This window comes from Ochotona curzoniae, unplaced genomic scaffold (genome assembly GCF_017591425.1).
Source record: "Ochotona curzoniae isolate NIBS_2020 unplaced genomic scaffold, NIBS_Ocur_1.0 contig_3255, whole genome shotgun sequence".
NCBI classification, from domain to species: domain Eukaryota; kingdom Metazoa; phylum Chordata; class Mammalia; order Lagomorpha; family Ochotonidae; genus Ochotona; species Ochotona curzoniae.
Window position 1 is genome coordinate 1,608,680 of NW_024465777.1, and position 14,130 is coordinate 1,622,809.

The 14,130-nt window shown below is 57.3% G+C and overlaps 1 protein-coding gene across 1 annotated transcript in view; it reads left to right on the forward strand.

The window, feature by feature from the left end:
- EPHB2 (EPH receptor B2) overlaps positions 1-9,198 on the forward strand; it is a 104,724-nt gene extending 95,526 nt beyond the window's left edge. Inside the window, exons 9-15 of the mRNA XM_040979741.1 lie at positions 2,322-2,444; positions 2,970-3,217; positions 4,076-4,291; positions 5,655-5,804; positions 6,833-7,026; positions 8,290-8,445; positions 8,906-9,198. Coding sequence (XP_040835675.1) covers positions 2,322-2,444; positions 2,970-3,217; positions 4,076-4,291; positions 5,655-5,804; positions 6,833-7,026; positions 8,290-8,445; positions 8,906-9,014 — 1,196 coding nt within the window. The 3' untranslated portion in view covers positions 9,015-9,198. The remainder of the gene's footprint in view (positions 1-2,321; positions 2,445-2,969; positions 3,218-4,075; positions 4,292-5,654; positions 5,805-6,832; positions 7,027-8,289; positions 8,446-8,905) is intronic.
- Positions 9,199-14,130: the final 4,932 nt, after the last annotated feature.

Genomic DNA, 14,130 nt, shown 5'->3' on the forward strand with positions numbered 1-14,130 from the left:
ATCACATGCCCACCTCAAGTGTGCACTGCACAATAAAGGAAAACCTTACTTAGGGGCAGATTTTATCTTTGACAGTGTTTATTCCCATAATTGTTGGCCTTGATAAGGAGCATGAACTCTTTTTAAAAGAACAACAGCGCCTTCTGTCTCGGGGCTCACCAAGCCTGCCTCCCGGACCCCAAGGGCCACACAGACACCCACGTGATAGACCCCACCCAGTCACAGGTGGCCAGCTTTCCTTTCTCAAACATTTATTTCCTTTTACTTTTTGAAAGAGTGACAGAGAAAGATGGAGATTTTCCATTCCCAAATGTCCACAAAACCCCAGAGCCAGGAGAGCAGAACTCAGCCTGGGTCTCCCTCCTGGGCCTGGGTCTCCCTCCTGGGTGACAGGGACTCAAGGACTTAGCCATTATCTTCTGCCTCCTCCCAGGATGCACAGTAGCCAGAGCTGAGCCAGGGACCAAGCCAGAACTTGAAGCAGGCACTTGGCAAGTGGTGTCCATAGCACTGGACAGTCCCCAGGGTCATTTCATGTCCTAAGATCAGATGGTCTAAACATAAGCTTTCAGACCCAGGGTGGTGATTTTGTAATGAGTAAGAGATTCAATCCCCCATTCACTGCTCAAATGTGCACAACATGAGGCTTGGCCGGGCCAAAACCAGGAGCTGTTCTCCCCCTCCGTGGGTGGCAGGGACCCAAGTCCTGAGCCATCACCCGCTGCCTTCCAGGGTGCACATCCCCAGGAAGCTGGACTGGAAGCAGAGGTGAACTTCGTCAGTATGGGATGTGCGTGTCCCAAGCAGCGGCTTCCATGCTGTGCCACATGCCACCCTGACAGTATTTACTGTAGGCTTTGTGGAGCACTCGCCTCTGCTACAGCTGCTCAGCTCTGCTGCCTTACAGCACGACAGTAGCCACAGGCACAGGGGTGAGCATGGCTGTGTTCCCTGTGTTCCGATAAAACTTGATTTACAAAGCAAGCAGCAGACCAGTTAGAAGCTTCAACTGCTACATTGGAGCCCTCGGTGTATCCCCGGGCCTGAGGTCTTGGGTTGTCATGGCAACCTCCTCCCCTTGCTACAACATCAGAAACAGAGGCTGGGCATGGTCAACTTAACAGCTCCAAGGTCACACAGCTGAGCAAGGTTGCTGGCCTTACTCACCCATCGACCGAGTCTTAGAGAGACCCAGAAATTCCAGCTCCCAACTCCTAGGGCCACTCCTTCCCAGAGACGCAGCTCCTGAAGCAGTGGCTGATGTGAGCAGGGAGCTAGGGGAGCCCGAGTCAGGCCTGGGCTGGGAGGAGCCAGCAAATCCAGACAGCAGAAGGGTCAGTTACCTGGAAGGTGGCTGTGGGAAGATCAGCTGTCCCTCACTTCAGAGAATCCTTCTTGGTGATACATTTGAATTGGATTTTGGATGTCCTGGTCAGTTTTTTGTCTGTTGCTTCAAAGAATAGAGGTCTACAGCAGGTCGAGGATCGAATCCACGTGCCCAGTGTCTAGCCTCTCGCTGATCTGAGGAGGGAATCAGGATCCAGGAAGGTTTTGGCCTGGCTGCTGGGCCCAGGAGGGAGTCCCAGCAACTGTGGGTACTCAGACCTGGATGGGCTGGGCAGTTAGGAGGGGTTCCTGGGCAAGTGGTGGGGAGGAGGGGATCCTTGTAGTGGTTGCTTATTCTGTCTGTATTTTTTTTTTTAATTATATTTAAAAGCCAGGGAGGTCTTCTAGCCACTGGTTCACTCCCCAAACACCAGCAACCTACAGAGCTGTACCAGGCTGAAGCCAAGAGCCTGGAACTCGGTCTGATTCTCTCTTGTGGATGCCAGAGGCCCAAGTACTTGAGTGCCCTCCCAGGATATGCATGAGCGGAAAACCAGTTCAGAAGTGGAGCTTTGACTCAGAGCCAGGCACTCGCCTATGGAATATCGGGGTCCCAAACGGCAGCTTATCTACTGCTCCCCCTTTCTGTGTTGTTCCTTCTTCCTTTGGACCCCTGCTTCCTTGACTTGCACCCCTGATTCTCTGTCCTGAGGCCTGCAGCCTCCGTGTCCGTTGGTCCTTCCAGGCTCACACCCTTAATAGGCTTTGCCAGTCCATCCTGACATTCGAGCTACTCCAGCAAGCTACTCCCAATCAAAATCAGTATCCCCCTCTTCTGTCTGTGCCTCTCACCCTTCTGGCTCAGGGAGACTCAGGGAGGGGGAGGTTGCCCAGACACGGAGGCGTCTTTCCCTCCACGGAAGGACAGACTTCTGCTTCTCCGTGTGATTCAAGATGAGTTCGTCTGTGTGACCAGGCCTGGTCTTGTCCCCCAGTGACCCCGGGCATGAAGATCTACATTGACCCGTTCACGTACGAGGACCCCAACGAGGCAGTGCGGGAATTTGCCAAGGAAATCGACATCTCCTGTGTCAAAATCGAGCAAGTTATTGGAGCAGGTAGGTGGCTGCTACCCCACAAACCGCCACCGTGGGCAGGGAGATCACCCCAACGTGTATGTACTCTTGGGGCAAAGGGACAGAGGACCTTGCAAGACTTGGAGGTTCAGAATGCCCAAGGAGTAAGGGCCCTGTAAGTGGGTCATCTGCCAAAGCCACCTCACCAACCGAAAAAGGGGAAACTGAGGCATGGGGCTGGGAAGGAGCTTACACAGCAAGTCACTGAAAACCAATCCTTGGCATTCTCTGTCCAGTGCCGTGTCCTTTATCTCCTGCCCATCCCAGGTTGCTATACACTGCCGCCCCGCCCCCACCCAGGCTCCCCTAGCCCTCCCCCAAGGCACAGCCAAGTACCATGAGGACACCCTGATGGATTTGAGGGCTGGGCCCTCCACGTTGTCTTAGGACTCTGTGTCTGAGAGTGTATACTGACCAATGAGGAGAGGGCAGGAGCAGAGGTGACAGGAACCCTGCCCCCTGGCAGATGACTTTCCACCTCTCTCTCCACCCCCATATCCATCCCAGGAGAATTCGGGGAGGTGTGCAGTGGTCATTTGAAGCTGCCCGGCAAGAGGGAGATCTTCGTGGCCATCAAGACGCTCAAGTCGGGCTACACAGAGAAGCAGCGGCGGGACTTCCTGAGCGAGGCCTCCATCATGGGCCAGTTTGATCACCCCAATGTCATCCACCTGGAGGGCGTGGTCACCAAGAGCACACCTGTAATGATCATCACGGAGTTCATGGAGAACGGCTCCCTGGACTCCTTCCTCCGGGTACGGGAAGCCAGGGGTGCTGGGCCCAGGATGTGGTACCTAGGGGGTCCTGGGAGAGCCCTAGGTCAGGACAGCTTACACACTGTGACTTTCCAAACCCTGGCCCGTGGCAGGCATTGCTATTCAATTCCAGTGGTGCCTCCCATGAAGCCCAGGTGTCCCAGCGTCCTTCTCAGTATGGTTTCCCAATCAATCAGAACCAGCTCACAGCCTGAGCCCTGCTTCCTGCACGCTCTCAGCCACGCTTCTTGTGGTGTGCAGAGAAGCAAGCTCCTGAGTGGTAGACGGGACCGCCAGAGGGTCAAGGTGAAAGCCTAGACTACAACCAGGTGTGTTGATCCCTCCGCCAGAGTTTTCACCAGATTTTAGAGTCACCTAGCACCAGGCAGAGTCCAGAGCGCAAGACCAACAGAGGGGAGTTTCTGGTCTGTCCCCATCTCCCAGGAGAACATAACAAAGGGTGCTGCTCAGCAACACCATCGGGCTAATAGCTGCGCAACAAACACCCATAAAGTACCTACTCGGTGCCTGGCCTCTTCCATGTACCATTTTGCTTAACTCAGAACAGCCCTAGGAAGTAAGAATGGCTTATGCCCATGAGGTTCTGCTACATGTCCCAAGTTGCCCTGCCAAGACGGGGTAGGGACAGGGTCAAGCCACATCCACCTGTTCTGAAGCCCTTGACTTTCCCACCCACCCCCCTGTCAGCCTCTCTCCGGTTCTGCAGCATCTGAGTCTTCCCCACACCCACCCCCAGGGAGCCTGGGGTCAGGGCAGTAGGCACCTGCTCCAGCTCTCCGGAGCTCCCACACCTGCCCTCCTCACATTGACACCGTGTCTTTTTCACTCCTCCTGAAGCAAAACGACGGGCAGTTCACGGTCATCCAGCTGGTGGGCATGCTGCGGGGCATCGCGGCAGGCATGAAGTACCTGGCAGACATGAACTACGTGCACCGTGACCTGGCTGCCCGTAACATCCTCGTGAACAGTAACCTAGTGTGCAAGGTGTCCGACTTCGGGCTCTCACGCTTCCTGGAGGATGACACATCAGACCCCACCTACACCAGTGCCCTGGTAAGTTGGAGCCTGGGAACATGGTGCCTGCTCATGCCTGCTCATGCCCAGTGTGAGGCCCTGGCACCCACATGTCCTGCCTTCCTTCAGCTCCCGGATGGGTGGGATGGCAGTGACAAGGCCGTGCTGCTCTGCAGGCAGGTGAAGGCCTGGTGCAGGGGCAGCACCTGAGCCGAGGCCCTGAGCACGTGGCCATGCTGCGTGACTAGAACATGGGAAAAGGCAGCGAGCAGCTCCGAGGAGACGCCCTAGAAAAGCCCAACCTTGGGACTTGCTGCTGAGAGCAGCTAGGGTTGTTGATAGGTTTTGTTTTGTTTTGTTTTCCAAGATTCATTTATTCAGAAGACAGCAAAAGACAGTTACAGGGAGAGAGCTCTTCCATGTACTGATTCACTCCCCAAATGGTTGCAATGACTGGTACTGGGCCAGACTGAAGCCCAGGAGCCAAGAGCTTCATCCCAGTCTCCTACATGAATGCAGAGACCCAAGGGGTCCAAGCATGTGGGCCATCCTCTGCTGCTTTCCCAGGCACTTTAGCAGGGAGATGGATCAGAAATGGAACCGCTGGGATTCAAACCAGAGCCCATATGAGATACAGGCACCTGATGTGCCACAATGCTGGCCCCAAAAAGTCTTTTTTGTTTGTCTGTTTTAAGGTTCATTTTTTATTATTATTTGAAAGGCAGAATTACAGAGAAAGAGAGAGACAGGTCTTCCAACCCCTGATCCACTCCCCAAATAGCCACAAGAGTTGGGGCTGTCAGGCTAAAGCTTCTTGTGGGTCTCCTACATGAGTGCAGGGTCCGCAGCACTTGGGCCATCCTCCATTGCTTTCCCACGTGCATTAGCAGGAAGCTGGGTTGGAAATGGAGCAGCTGAAGTTTGAACCAGCACCCATATGGGCTGCCAGCAATTGTAGGTAGCAGTCTAACCCATTACACCACCGTGCCTACCCCCAGAAAGAGCCTTGAGCTAAAGGAGTAAGATACAGGTCTGCCCTCAAAGAGCTCCGGCTAATGCCAGTGGAGCCAGACCAGCAGGTAAGTCCGTTGAGGGCTGTGCTGGGGGAGAGGTGCCTGGGACAGGTAGAAGGCAGCAGTGGGATGAAGAAGAGAGAGGAGTTCTTTGGACATGAGGGAAAGGCTTTTGGGGGCCACATGGATATGAAGGAGGAGAGGTCTGGCTAGCAGAATGGGCAGGACAGCATGTGCAAATGTCCTGTTGTCAGAAGCACGTGGAGAGTGGGAAGCAGGGAGCTGCCTCCTGAGAGTGCTGCAGCCCAGCCATCAAGCAGGGAACTGTCAAGAGAAGAGGTCACCCAGGTCAGCCTCCCACCCACCGGCCATCTCTTGCTGTCCCTCAGGGTGGGAAGATCCCCATCCGCTGGACAGCCCCGGAAGCCATCCAGTACCGGAAGTTCACTTCAGCCAGCGACGTGTGGAGCTACGGTATCGTAATGTGGGAAGTGATGTCCTACGGGGAGCGGCCCTACTGGGACATGACCAACCAGGATGTGAGTCTCTATGGGGATTGGAGTGGGGGGGCCCTCATGGCCTTCTGTTACCCTGGGGCATAGGAGTCAGGCTGTTGAGATCGGCAGCCTGCCAGGGCTGTCCCCAGGTCAAGGTCAGCTGAGGTGTATGCATGCCCAGGACCTGCATCCTCTGGGGTGGGGGTGGGGAGCAGTAGGCAAAGCGCCTGTGGCCAGCTACATGTCCACCATGTAACTGGGAGGCACTATGTTTCAGGGGCCTAGGGGCAGTCATCAAGAGCTCTGTGGTCAGGTACACAGGTCTAGAGCTCTGTCTGTGGGCCTTGAGGTCAGGGCAGCCTGGAAAGGATCAGCCAGGAAGTCTTTGGTGGGACTCAAGTGGGAAAAGAACTGGTGGAAATGAGGACTCCCAGGTGGAGAGGGCAGCCTGTGCAAAGGCCCAGGGGTGGGATAGGAGGAGGTGTGTTGGGGAGTCAGGGGAAGAGAGCTGGCCGTGAACGGAGGTGAGGGTCTGTGTTACGTGAATGCCAGCCCAAGGGTTTTCATGAGCAAAAGCACCGGCAGAAGAGCCACAGAAACTCCTTAGAGAAGGACAAGGTCAGATCCCCAGGGGTATCTGAGCTGCTCTCCCTGACTCATGAGCCAGTGGGGTAATGGGAGGAAGCACCAGCCAGGCTCCAGGCTGTGCTGTAGGAAACATCTCACCCCTGGAACCGGCAATGGATGGCACAGGTTGCACAAGACGTGGCCACGCTGAGACCCAGCAGGGGCCAGGAGGGGGTTGGGGTCACAGAGGGGAAAGAGGGCATAGCTGTGGAGTAGGCACAGGAAGGCCAGCATGGCAGGCCCTACGAGAGGTTATGGTCAGGGTGCTGAATCCCTAACATTGGCAGAGCACCCAGCTGCCAGCTCAGTGGTGGGAAACATGGCAAGCCCAGCTCTGGGGTCCCCTCCAGGAAGGGGAGGTGGTGGCCATGACAGCCAGGATGCTCAGGCCCAGGAGCGCACTGAGGTCACCAGCCCCGCCCTTGTCCCCATGTTGTCCCCAGGTGATCAACGCCATCGAGCAGGACTACCGGCTGCCAGCGCCCATGGACTGCCCGAGCGCCCTGCACCAGCTCATGCTGGACTGCTGGCAGAAGGACCGCAACCACCGACCCAAGTTCGGCCAGATCGTCAACACGCTAGACAAGATGATCCGCAACCCCAACAGCCTCAAAGCCATGGCACCCCTCTCCTCCGGGTACGGCCCTGCCCTGCTCCGGCTGGGCCATGGCTGCCTCCTGCTTCTGGCTGGTGTCCTCTAGTGCAGCCAGGGCTGGGGACAGATAAGAGCAGTGGTGGATGGCATCTTCCCAGCTTGGGGGTGTGGAACACGGAGCATCAGAGGATAAGGGTGTGTGCCCTTGTAGGTGGCAGGGGAAATGTTTTTTAAAGTATGGGCACAGAGCACAGTAGCTGGACTGGCAGCTCATCACTCCCTCACACTCCCCCTGGAGCATTCTCATTGACATTCTGCACCTACGCACACGTATACATATGCTCAAATACAGTCCTCCACACACAAGGACACACAATTAAATACAAACACTTGGGCTTCCTCACACACGGACACACACAGCATCTCACACCTCCCCACTGCCACAGGCCACTGCACACACAGCCCACTCAGAATCTTACACCCCACACACGGCGTGTGTCCCCACGCTGAGGTCAGCGTCTCCAGGCCAGAGAGCCTGACTCCATGTAGGAAATGTTGCCACAGACTCCTTGGAGCATTCCATCTCCCCAGGGTCCTGGGGCAGGCTCCACCGGGCCACCACTCACCACTGCCCACCCTGGGCAGTTGCCACTCCCACCCCCAAGCTGACCCTGCACCTTCTCACTCCTCAACTCTGCAGTCACCAGCTCTCCAAGGCACATCCGGCTGTGTGGCTGAAAGCTGCCGGCCTCACTGCTCTCAGACTGTTTGGGCCACGGTCCTTCCTCCGCTGAGATCTGCACACTGCTTCTACTTGTCACACCCCCCGCGCGCTCTGTGTCAGCCCCTCCTGGCTCGCTCTCTGGCTGAAGCCACTCTGAGCTTTTGACAACAGGGGAAATCATTTCACTCCTGGCCAGTAGGGACATCATTGCCATCCACACCACCTGTTTCCCTGGGCTCTGGGGCTGCAGCCCTCCTGTAGCACAAACCCCAAGCAGAGCAGGATGGAGAGCAGCCCTTGGGGCAGGGGCAGGAAGAGATGGGCAGAGTGACCCTCGCTGGAACCCTGTCTCTTGGAAATTAGAACCATAGAGAAGTACCTCCTGCTCTTGTTCCCGAGGGCCCAGCAGAGGCAGCTCCAGCCTTAAGTGCTGCCCACACGTACTTGCCCACTACGATCACAGAGTGGGTATGCAAGTGTGCATGCGTGACCGCCCACGGGTATGTCTGTGCACACCCCCTCACTCCTGTGAGGACACAGGCCCTGACCATCCCTGTCACCCACCCTCCCACCCTCCCCAGGATCAACCTGCCGCTGCTGGACCGCACAGTCCCCGACTACAGCAGCTTTAACACGGTGGACGAGTGGCTGGAGGCCATCAAGATGGGGCAGTACAAGGAGAGCTTCGCCAACGCCGGCTTCACCTCCTTCGACGTCGTGTCTCAGATGATGATGGAGTGAGTGCCCATTGCCCCCAGATGCCCACTCCCTTGGCCAGTTGAGCAGGGAGCCCTGGAGGGTGAGGGACAGGCAGTGTCCCCGTAGAGAGGGTGGGGACCAAGGGGTCAGATGGCCGACTCTGGAGAGACAGTGCTACATCGCTGTGACTCTTGGATGGGTGACCATAGGCAAATCCCAACATGGCCCTCGGCTTCTGTCTGCTCGTGTGCGAATTGGGGCTTTAGTAGGAGGCTGAAAGAGTTGGCAGGAATTGGTGCCTTGAAAATACAAACTCCTGTCCCATCCCCAGGGCAGAGGGGAGAAGGGTACTTAGGCACCCCAAGTCTGTCCAGTGCTCTTCCAATCCCGCAGCCCCTGTAGCCCAACCCTGCTTTCCTATCCCAGACCTGCCTGAGGGAGCCCTGCCCCCTGCCCCCCTCTCTCCACATCCCTGACAAGCGTGCTTCTTTCCCAAAGGGACATTCTACGGGTGGGTGTCACACTGGCCGGCCACCAGAAAAAAATCCTCAACAGCATCCAAGTGATGCGGGCCCAGATGAACCAGATTCAGTCTGTGGAGGTCTGACAGTCACCGCCTCGTCGCACCTGTTCCTACAGACCCCGCCCCCTCTGCCCCACACGCTGGCCCCCCTGGCGCTCCGTCCACTGCAGGGTCAGCCACCTGCCAGGAGGCCGCCGACAACAGGAAGGAGCAAGCAGCACTGCAGCCACGAGGCGTCCCCCGAGAACACAGACCACTCAGACGACGGAAATAAGGGAATAGGGAAAAAAAATAGCAAAAGAAAAAAATAGATCCTGGGAGGGGGCGGGAGACACAAGGACCATTTTTTTAAAAAAGGATTCTCATGAAGAAAGTAATGACCGATCTTGGAGCAAACACACAGCGGCCTGGGAGATCCAGGCAGTTTGTCCAGCCAGACACCAATGGCAGCTTCTCTCCGTGGCGCTCTGGGAGGAAGGTGGTCCAGCTAGAGGCGAGGATCGGAGGTGAAGAAGGGGAGAGCTGGGGGGCCGCCCCCCTCTCCTGACCTCAGGCTGCTCAGGCCAGAGCCGAGTGCCAGGCCCACGGGGCAGGCGGACAGACGGCCACCCTGGGCCCCCGCTCTGGAAAACTCCATGCCTGCTGCCACTGGGTAGACAGAAAACTGGTCTGTCTTTGGAGAAGAGTTGGGGAACTCCAGTGAGAGACCACTTCTCCTGCCAGTTCCTGGGGATGAAGTGGGGGCGTCCGTCCACCCGGAGCAGGGAGAGCCCCAGATGCCCGAGGAAGGGCGTCCTTGCTTGAAGATGACCCTCCCCTACGTCTGCAGCTCCTGCACACAGCCCGGCCCCCAGGGCACCCCCAGCCAAGACCCAATGCTGCAGGCACTGCCGTCAGCTATGACTGCCACCGACGAAGGCAGCTCCTGCGACTGGGTTTGTTGAGAGCAACTCGTGGACTTGGGGGGAGGGGGAGGGAATTTTGGTCACGGGTGGTTTTGGTTGGGGGGGTTTGTTTGTTGGATTTTTTTTTTTTTAATGAAATGACACTTTGACGTTTCCTACCTTTGGAGGACTTAATCCTTCTCCAAGAAGAAGGTGCTTTCTGCGTTACTGACTTAGGCAATACACCAAGGGCGAGATTTTATATGCACATTTCTGGATTTTTTATACGGTTTTCATTGACTTCCTTCTCACTTCCCACCTGCTGCCAGGCCTCACCAAAGCCAACCGCCACGGGACCATCTGGCCATCCAGAGACTCCAGAGAGATTTCAGTGGGGAGGGGGAGGCGCCAAGGTGGGGGGAGCAGCCATCTCCCCTCCCACACTCCCCCTACCACCCCAGGATTATTTTTGAAAGCGACAGATTGAGCAGGAAGTGGGCTGTGGGACTACTCTCCACCCACCCCAGTTGATCCAGTACTTCCCAGGCAAATAGGCCCATTTCGAGGTTCCTGGGTGCCCGGAGATGGCCAAAGTCCAGTTTTGCTGCTGGGACTGGGAAACTGGGCTGCACCAGAGGCCAGGACCCGGCTCCTTCACTGTGATAGCCCCGCCCTGCAGAGGGCACTCCTGGGGCCCAGGCAGGCCATGCGCTTTCTCTTCCCTGCGAGGGGATGTGTGTGATTTCTCTGCCACCTCCAGGCCTTCGCCCAGGTCTGGGGGTTTGGGCTATGGGAAACCATCAGCCAAGAGGTCCGGCCACAGATTCTGCCCTGTGAGCCAAGGCAGGCACCTGAGCGGAACAATCGGTTAGTGAGCAGAATGGAAATAAACGCTTTAGTTATAAAACGGCCCCTGTGCTCTGTGCATTCCAAGAGAGAGCCTGGTACCCTTGGGGCGTGCCGGGTGGCCCATCACGTCCTCCCAGGATTCTAGAAGGCCTAGGACCAAGCAGACACTTGAAGGACAGCAGAGCTGCATCTGACCCTTCAAAAGCACAGGCAACAAAAGTGAGCTGGACCCTGGCATCTGATGCCCTGGGTGTCCAGGTAAGTCACTGCATCAGAAGAAGGAAGCTGACTGGGTGTACACCACACTCCAGGCCCAGCAGAAAGGGGAGCTGTGAGGATGGACTGTGACAGTCGGAGGTCAGGGGATGTTCCTGGTGTGTCCACTTGCCCACCTGTCAGGAATGGCCACCTTCTCTCGGCCAGCTTTAGACAAATGGGCTCCTACTGTCGTCGCGCGTACATCTCTGTGTGCACGGAGAGGCTGCGCTGTGCACAGGAGGTCCGATGGAGAAGGAGGAGGCAGGGACACCCCCCTCTCAGGGCCTTTTGGTTTGTCCAGGGACCTTCCTCGAGGAGACCGACTCCGAGGAATGATCCAGCAGGTTCAAGAGCCTGCGGTCAGAGTGCGCCCAGCCAGGCCAGCCTGTTGTCTGTCACTTACCTGGTTCCCAGAGCCATGATGCCACTCAAAGGCAAGGAAAGGATTAGAGGAGTGTCAGCTCCCTGGGGGGACAGCAGGGCCAGCCACAAGGAAAGCCCTGGCAGGCTTCCCATTGCCTGGCTATCAGGGGCCCACTGGCCAGCCCTCTGTGCCCCCAAGATGCCCGCACGGGTGGCAGCTGTCCCAGCACACAAGGTCACCTTCTGGCTGCACTGATGCTCTTTAGATTAACTCTGTCTCCCCAGCCCACCCCCTACCCTGCTGCTCCAGGGCCCCCACAAGGGGCTGGCATCGGTGCTTCCTGTCAGATGGCTTCCTGTCCTAAGCCGCTAGGCTGGGTTCCACTGGCCAGTGTGTCTGCTTGTCCATCCCCTGGGGCCCAAGGGCCTCAGTGGCCTTGGACGCCACATTCCTGCTTCCCAGAGTACGGGTGCTCCCCAGACCCTCTGTCTCTCCTTCCAGGGAGCAGACAGACAACACTGTGACTGTCCCCAGGTGCAGGTGCCGCTCCTCCCCTCCACAGGCGCAATGGCCCCCGCCCCCACCTCTTGGTTGCTGCTCGGCAGGGAGTGGCAGGTTGCGCTGCCAAACCCCTTCTACTTAAGCTGCCCACTCGCCCAGGCACACAGCCCCAAGCCGTTGCTGCCTGGTTACTAATCCTTTCCTGGCGCCACTTCCCCAAGTGCCAGCCCCCACCTGCCCAGCAGTGGGAGAGGCGTTTCCGGCTGCACTTGCACAGTTGGTGCTTAAGGAAGGAAAGCTGCCCTCATCAACACAGACCAGAGCACTGTGGAAATGGAGCCAGCTGCTCTGGGAGGACGTGACTGGCAGAGCTGCGCCAGGGCCAGGCTGGGGAAGAGCGCTGTGCCACCCACCCTGGTCCCTGCTGCCCCCACTGGGGGGGGCGGTTATTGTCAGGAATCAGCTGGCCTCTTCCCAGAGGGTGATAGTTACAAAGCTGATTAGCTGGGAAGACGTGAACTGACCAATCAGAACAGATAGTGGTCATGGCAGGGTTCCGTGGGGATGCCTCAGGGACTCACAGCAAGGGCTGTTTACCAATGCCAGCAGTGCCCCTGGTTCAGAGGGCATCACTTGAACTTGCCCCATTCTTTACTGGTTGTTTCTCACTCTGTCACAGTCTAGGGGCTCATGGCCAGAAGGCTAAGGGGTACCCACCCTGCCCAGCTCATCACCACACTGGGCACAGGAAGGCTGCAGGCCACTGCCCACCCTAGTGCCAGGCCCTCGGCTACTCTGGGCTCTCCCAGGATCCCAGTAGTGCAAGACTTCCCCAGGACATGTCCCTACCTTCATGGGACCGGCTGTAGCCCTGACCTTGTGGCTGTCTGCTGCAATTACTAGCATGGGCACAGATTTAGGGAAACCCTTCCCCTCCCTGGGTAAGGCAAGTGAAATGCCATGTGCACCTCCGTGCTGGGGGCAGGAAACAGCAGCTCGGGGGTGATGTGGCTGGAGGGGGCAGGGCGGGCCCTGAGCCCCAGTCTGTCCGCTGGGGTGCCCACTCTCCCATACTCAGATAACAGGAAGCTCTTGATCTCTGCTGCTGGTGGGTCAGAGAAGAGAAAGCTCAGATGGGGAGGCCTTCTTGGAGGAGGCTGACTTGAAAATGACAGAAGTGGGAAGAAAAGGCATGCCAAGATGCAGTGGCCATGTGGAATGGCACAGTAAGGAGCCAATTCCACATGGGTCCGAGGAGTGGTAGGAGGTAGGGAACATAGCAAGAGGGGAGGAGGAAGTTCAGGCAGGTTGGGCACAAGCTATGGTGCAGCAGAGAATGCTGGGGCGGCAAGGGCAGGGTTCTAGAAGTCAGTTCAGCCTCCTCGAGCCTTGGAAGAAGAGCCTGGGAGTGGCCCTGCTTCCTCACTGGGCTAAGGGCCGCCCCACATCCTCTGGGTCACGGAGGCAGGGGACACGAGGGACAGGAAAGTTAGCACCTGCTGCCAGGCCTGTAGGGAGCTGGGCATGGGCAGCTCCCAGGAAGCCCATCTGTCTCAGGCATCTTAGAAAGGCCCTGGGGTCCTACACTTTTCAACAGTGCATTCTGAAAAAACCCAGAAGGGACCAGCCCAGGACCCCTGCAGATCCCTGCCATCAAGTCTCGGGTGGGCAATGGTCTCCTTTACCCTTTGGGGAGACCCATGTCAGATTGCCAGTGACATGAGGTGACCTGGGTCCCTGAGCAGGAGCCCAGAAAGAATGCAACCTCAGGCCATGCCCCAGGGGAGGTAGAGCTTAGGGTAGAAAGAGACAGGTGCCAGGGGGAAAAAAATGCATGTACAGCATTACCATATGCCAAAGCATTATCTGTCCCTGATCGGCAAGTCAGGTGAACCACCTGAGGGCTTCCTGGAAGAGATGTTCAGAGGAGGCCCTGTCCCTGGCTGCCGGCTAGCAGTGTGCCTCTCCCACTCCCAGCACTGTTCCTCAGTTGCCATCACCAGAGTCTCCTGGGCTACTCATTGGGCAACCTCCCAGATTCCACTCTGCTCCCCGTAACTCTGAGTCCCAGAAGCCCGCACCAAGCTTCCTCCAGACACCCCATCAGGCTTTGGCCATGACCAGGGAGCGCTTGGGCATGGTCAACCAAGATGCCCCAAGCTAGCAGAACCCCCACAAAGGGGACTTGGGGTGGCCCTCAGGAATGTTCTGGGACCAGACTGCCACTAAGACCCCACATCCACAGCCTGTCTGAGCTCAACTTCATAGCACTAAGGCTGCTGCAGGAAAGCTGACATGGCAAAAAGCAGCAGCAACTTGACACTTCAGATGGGACCCCCACAGA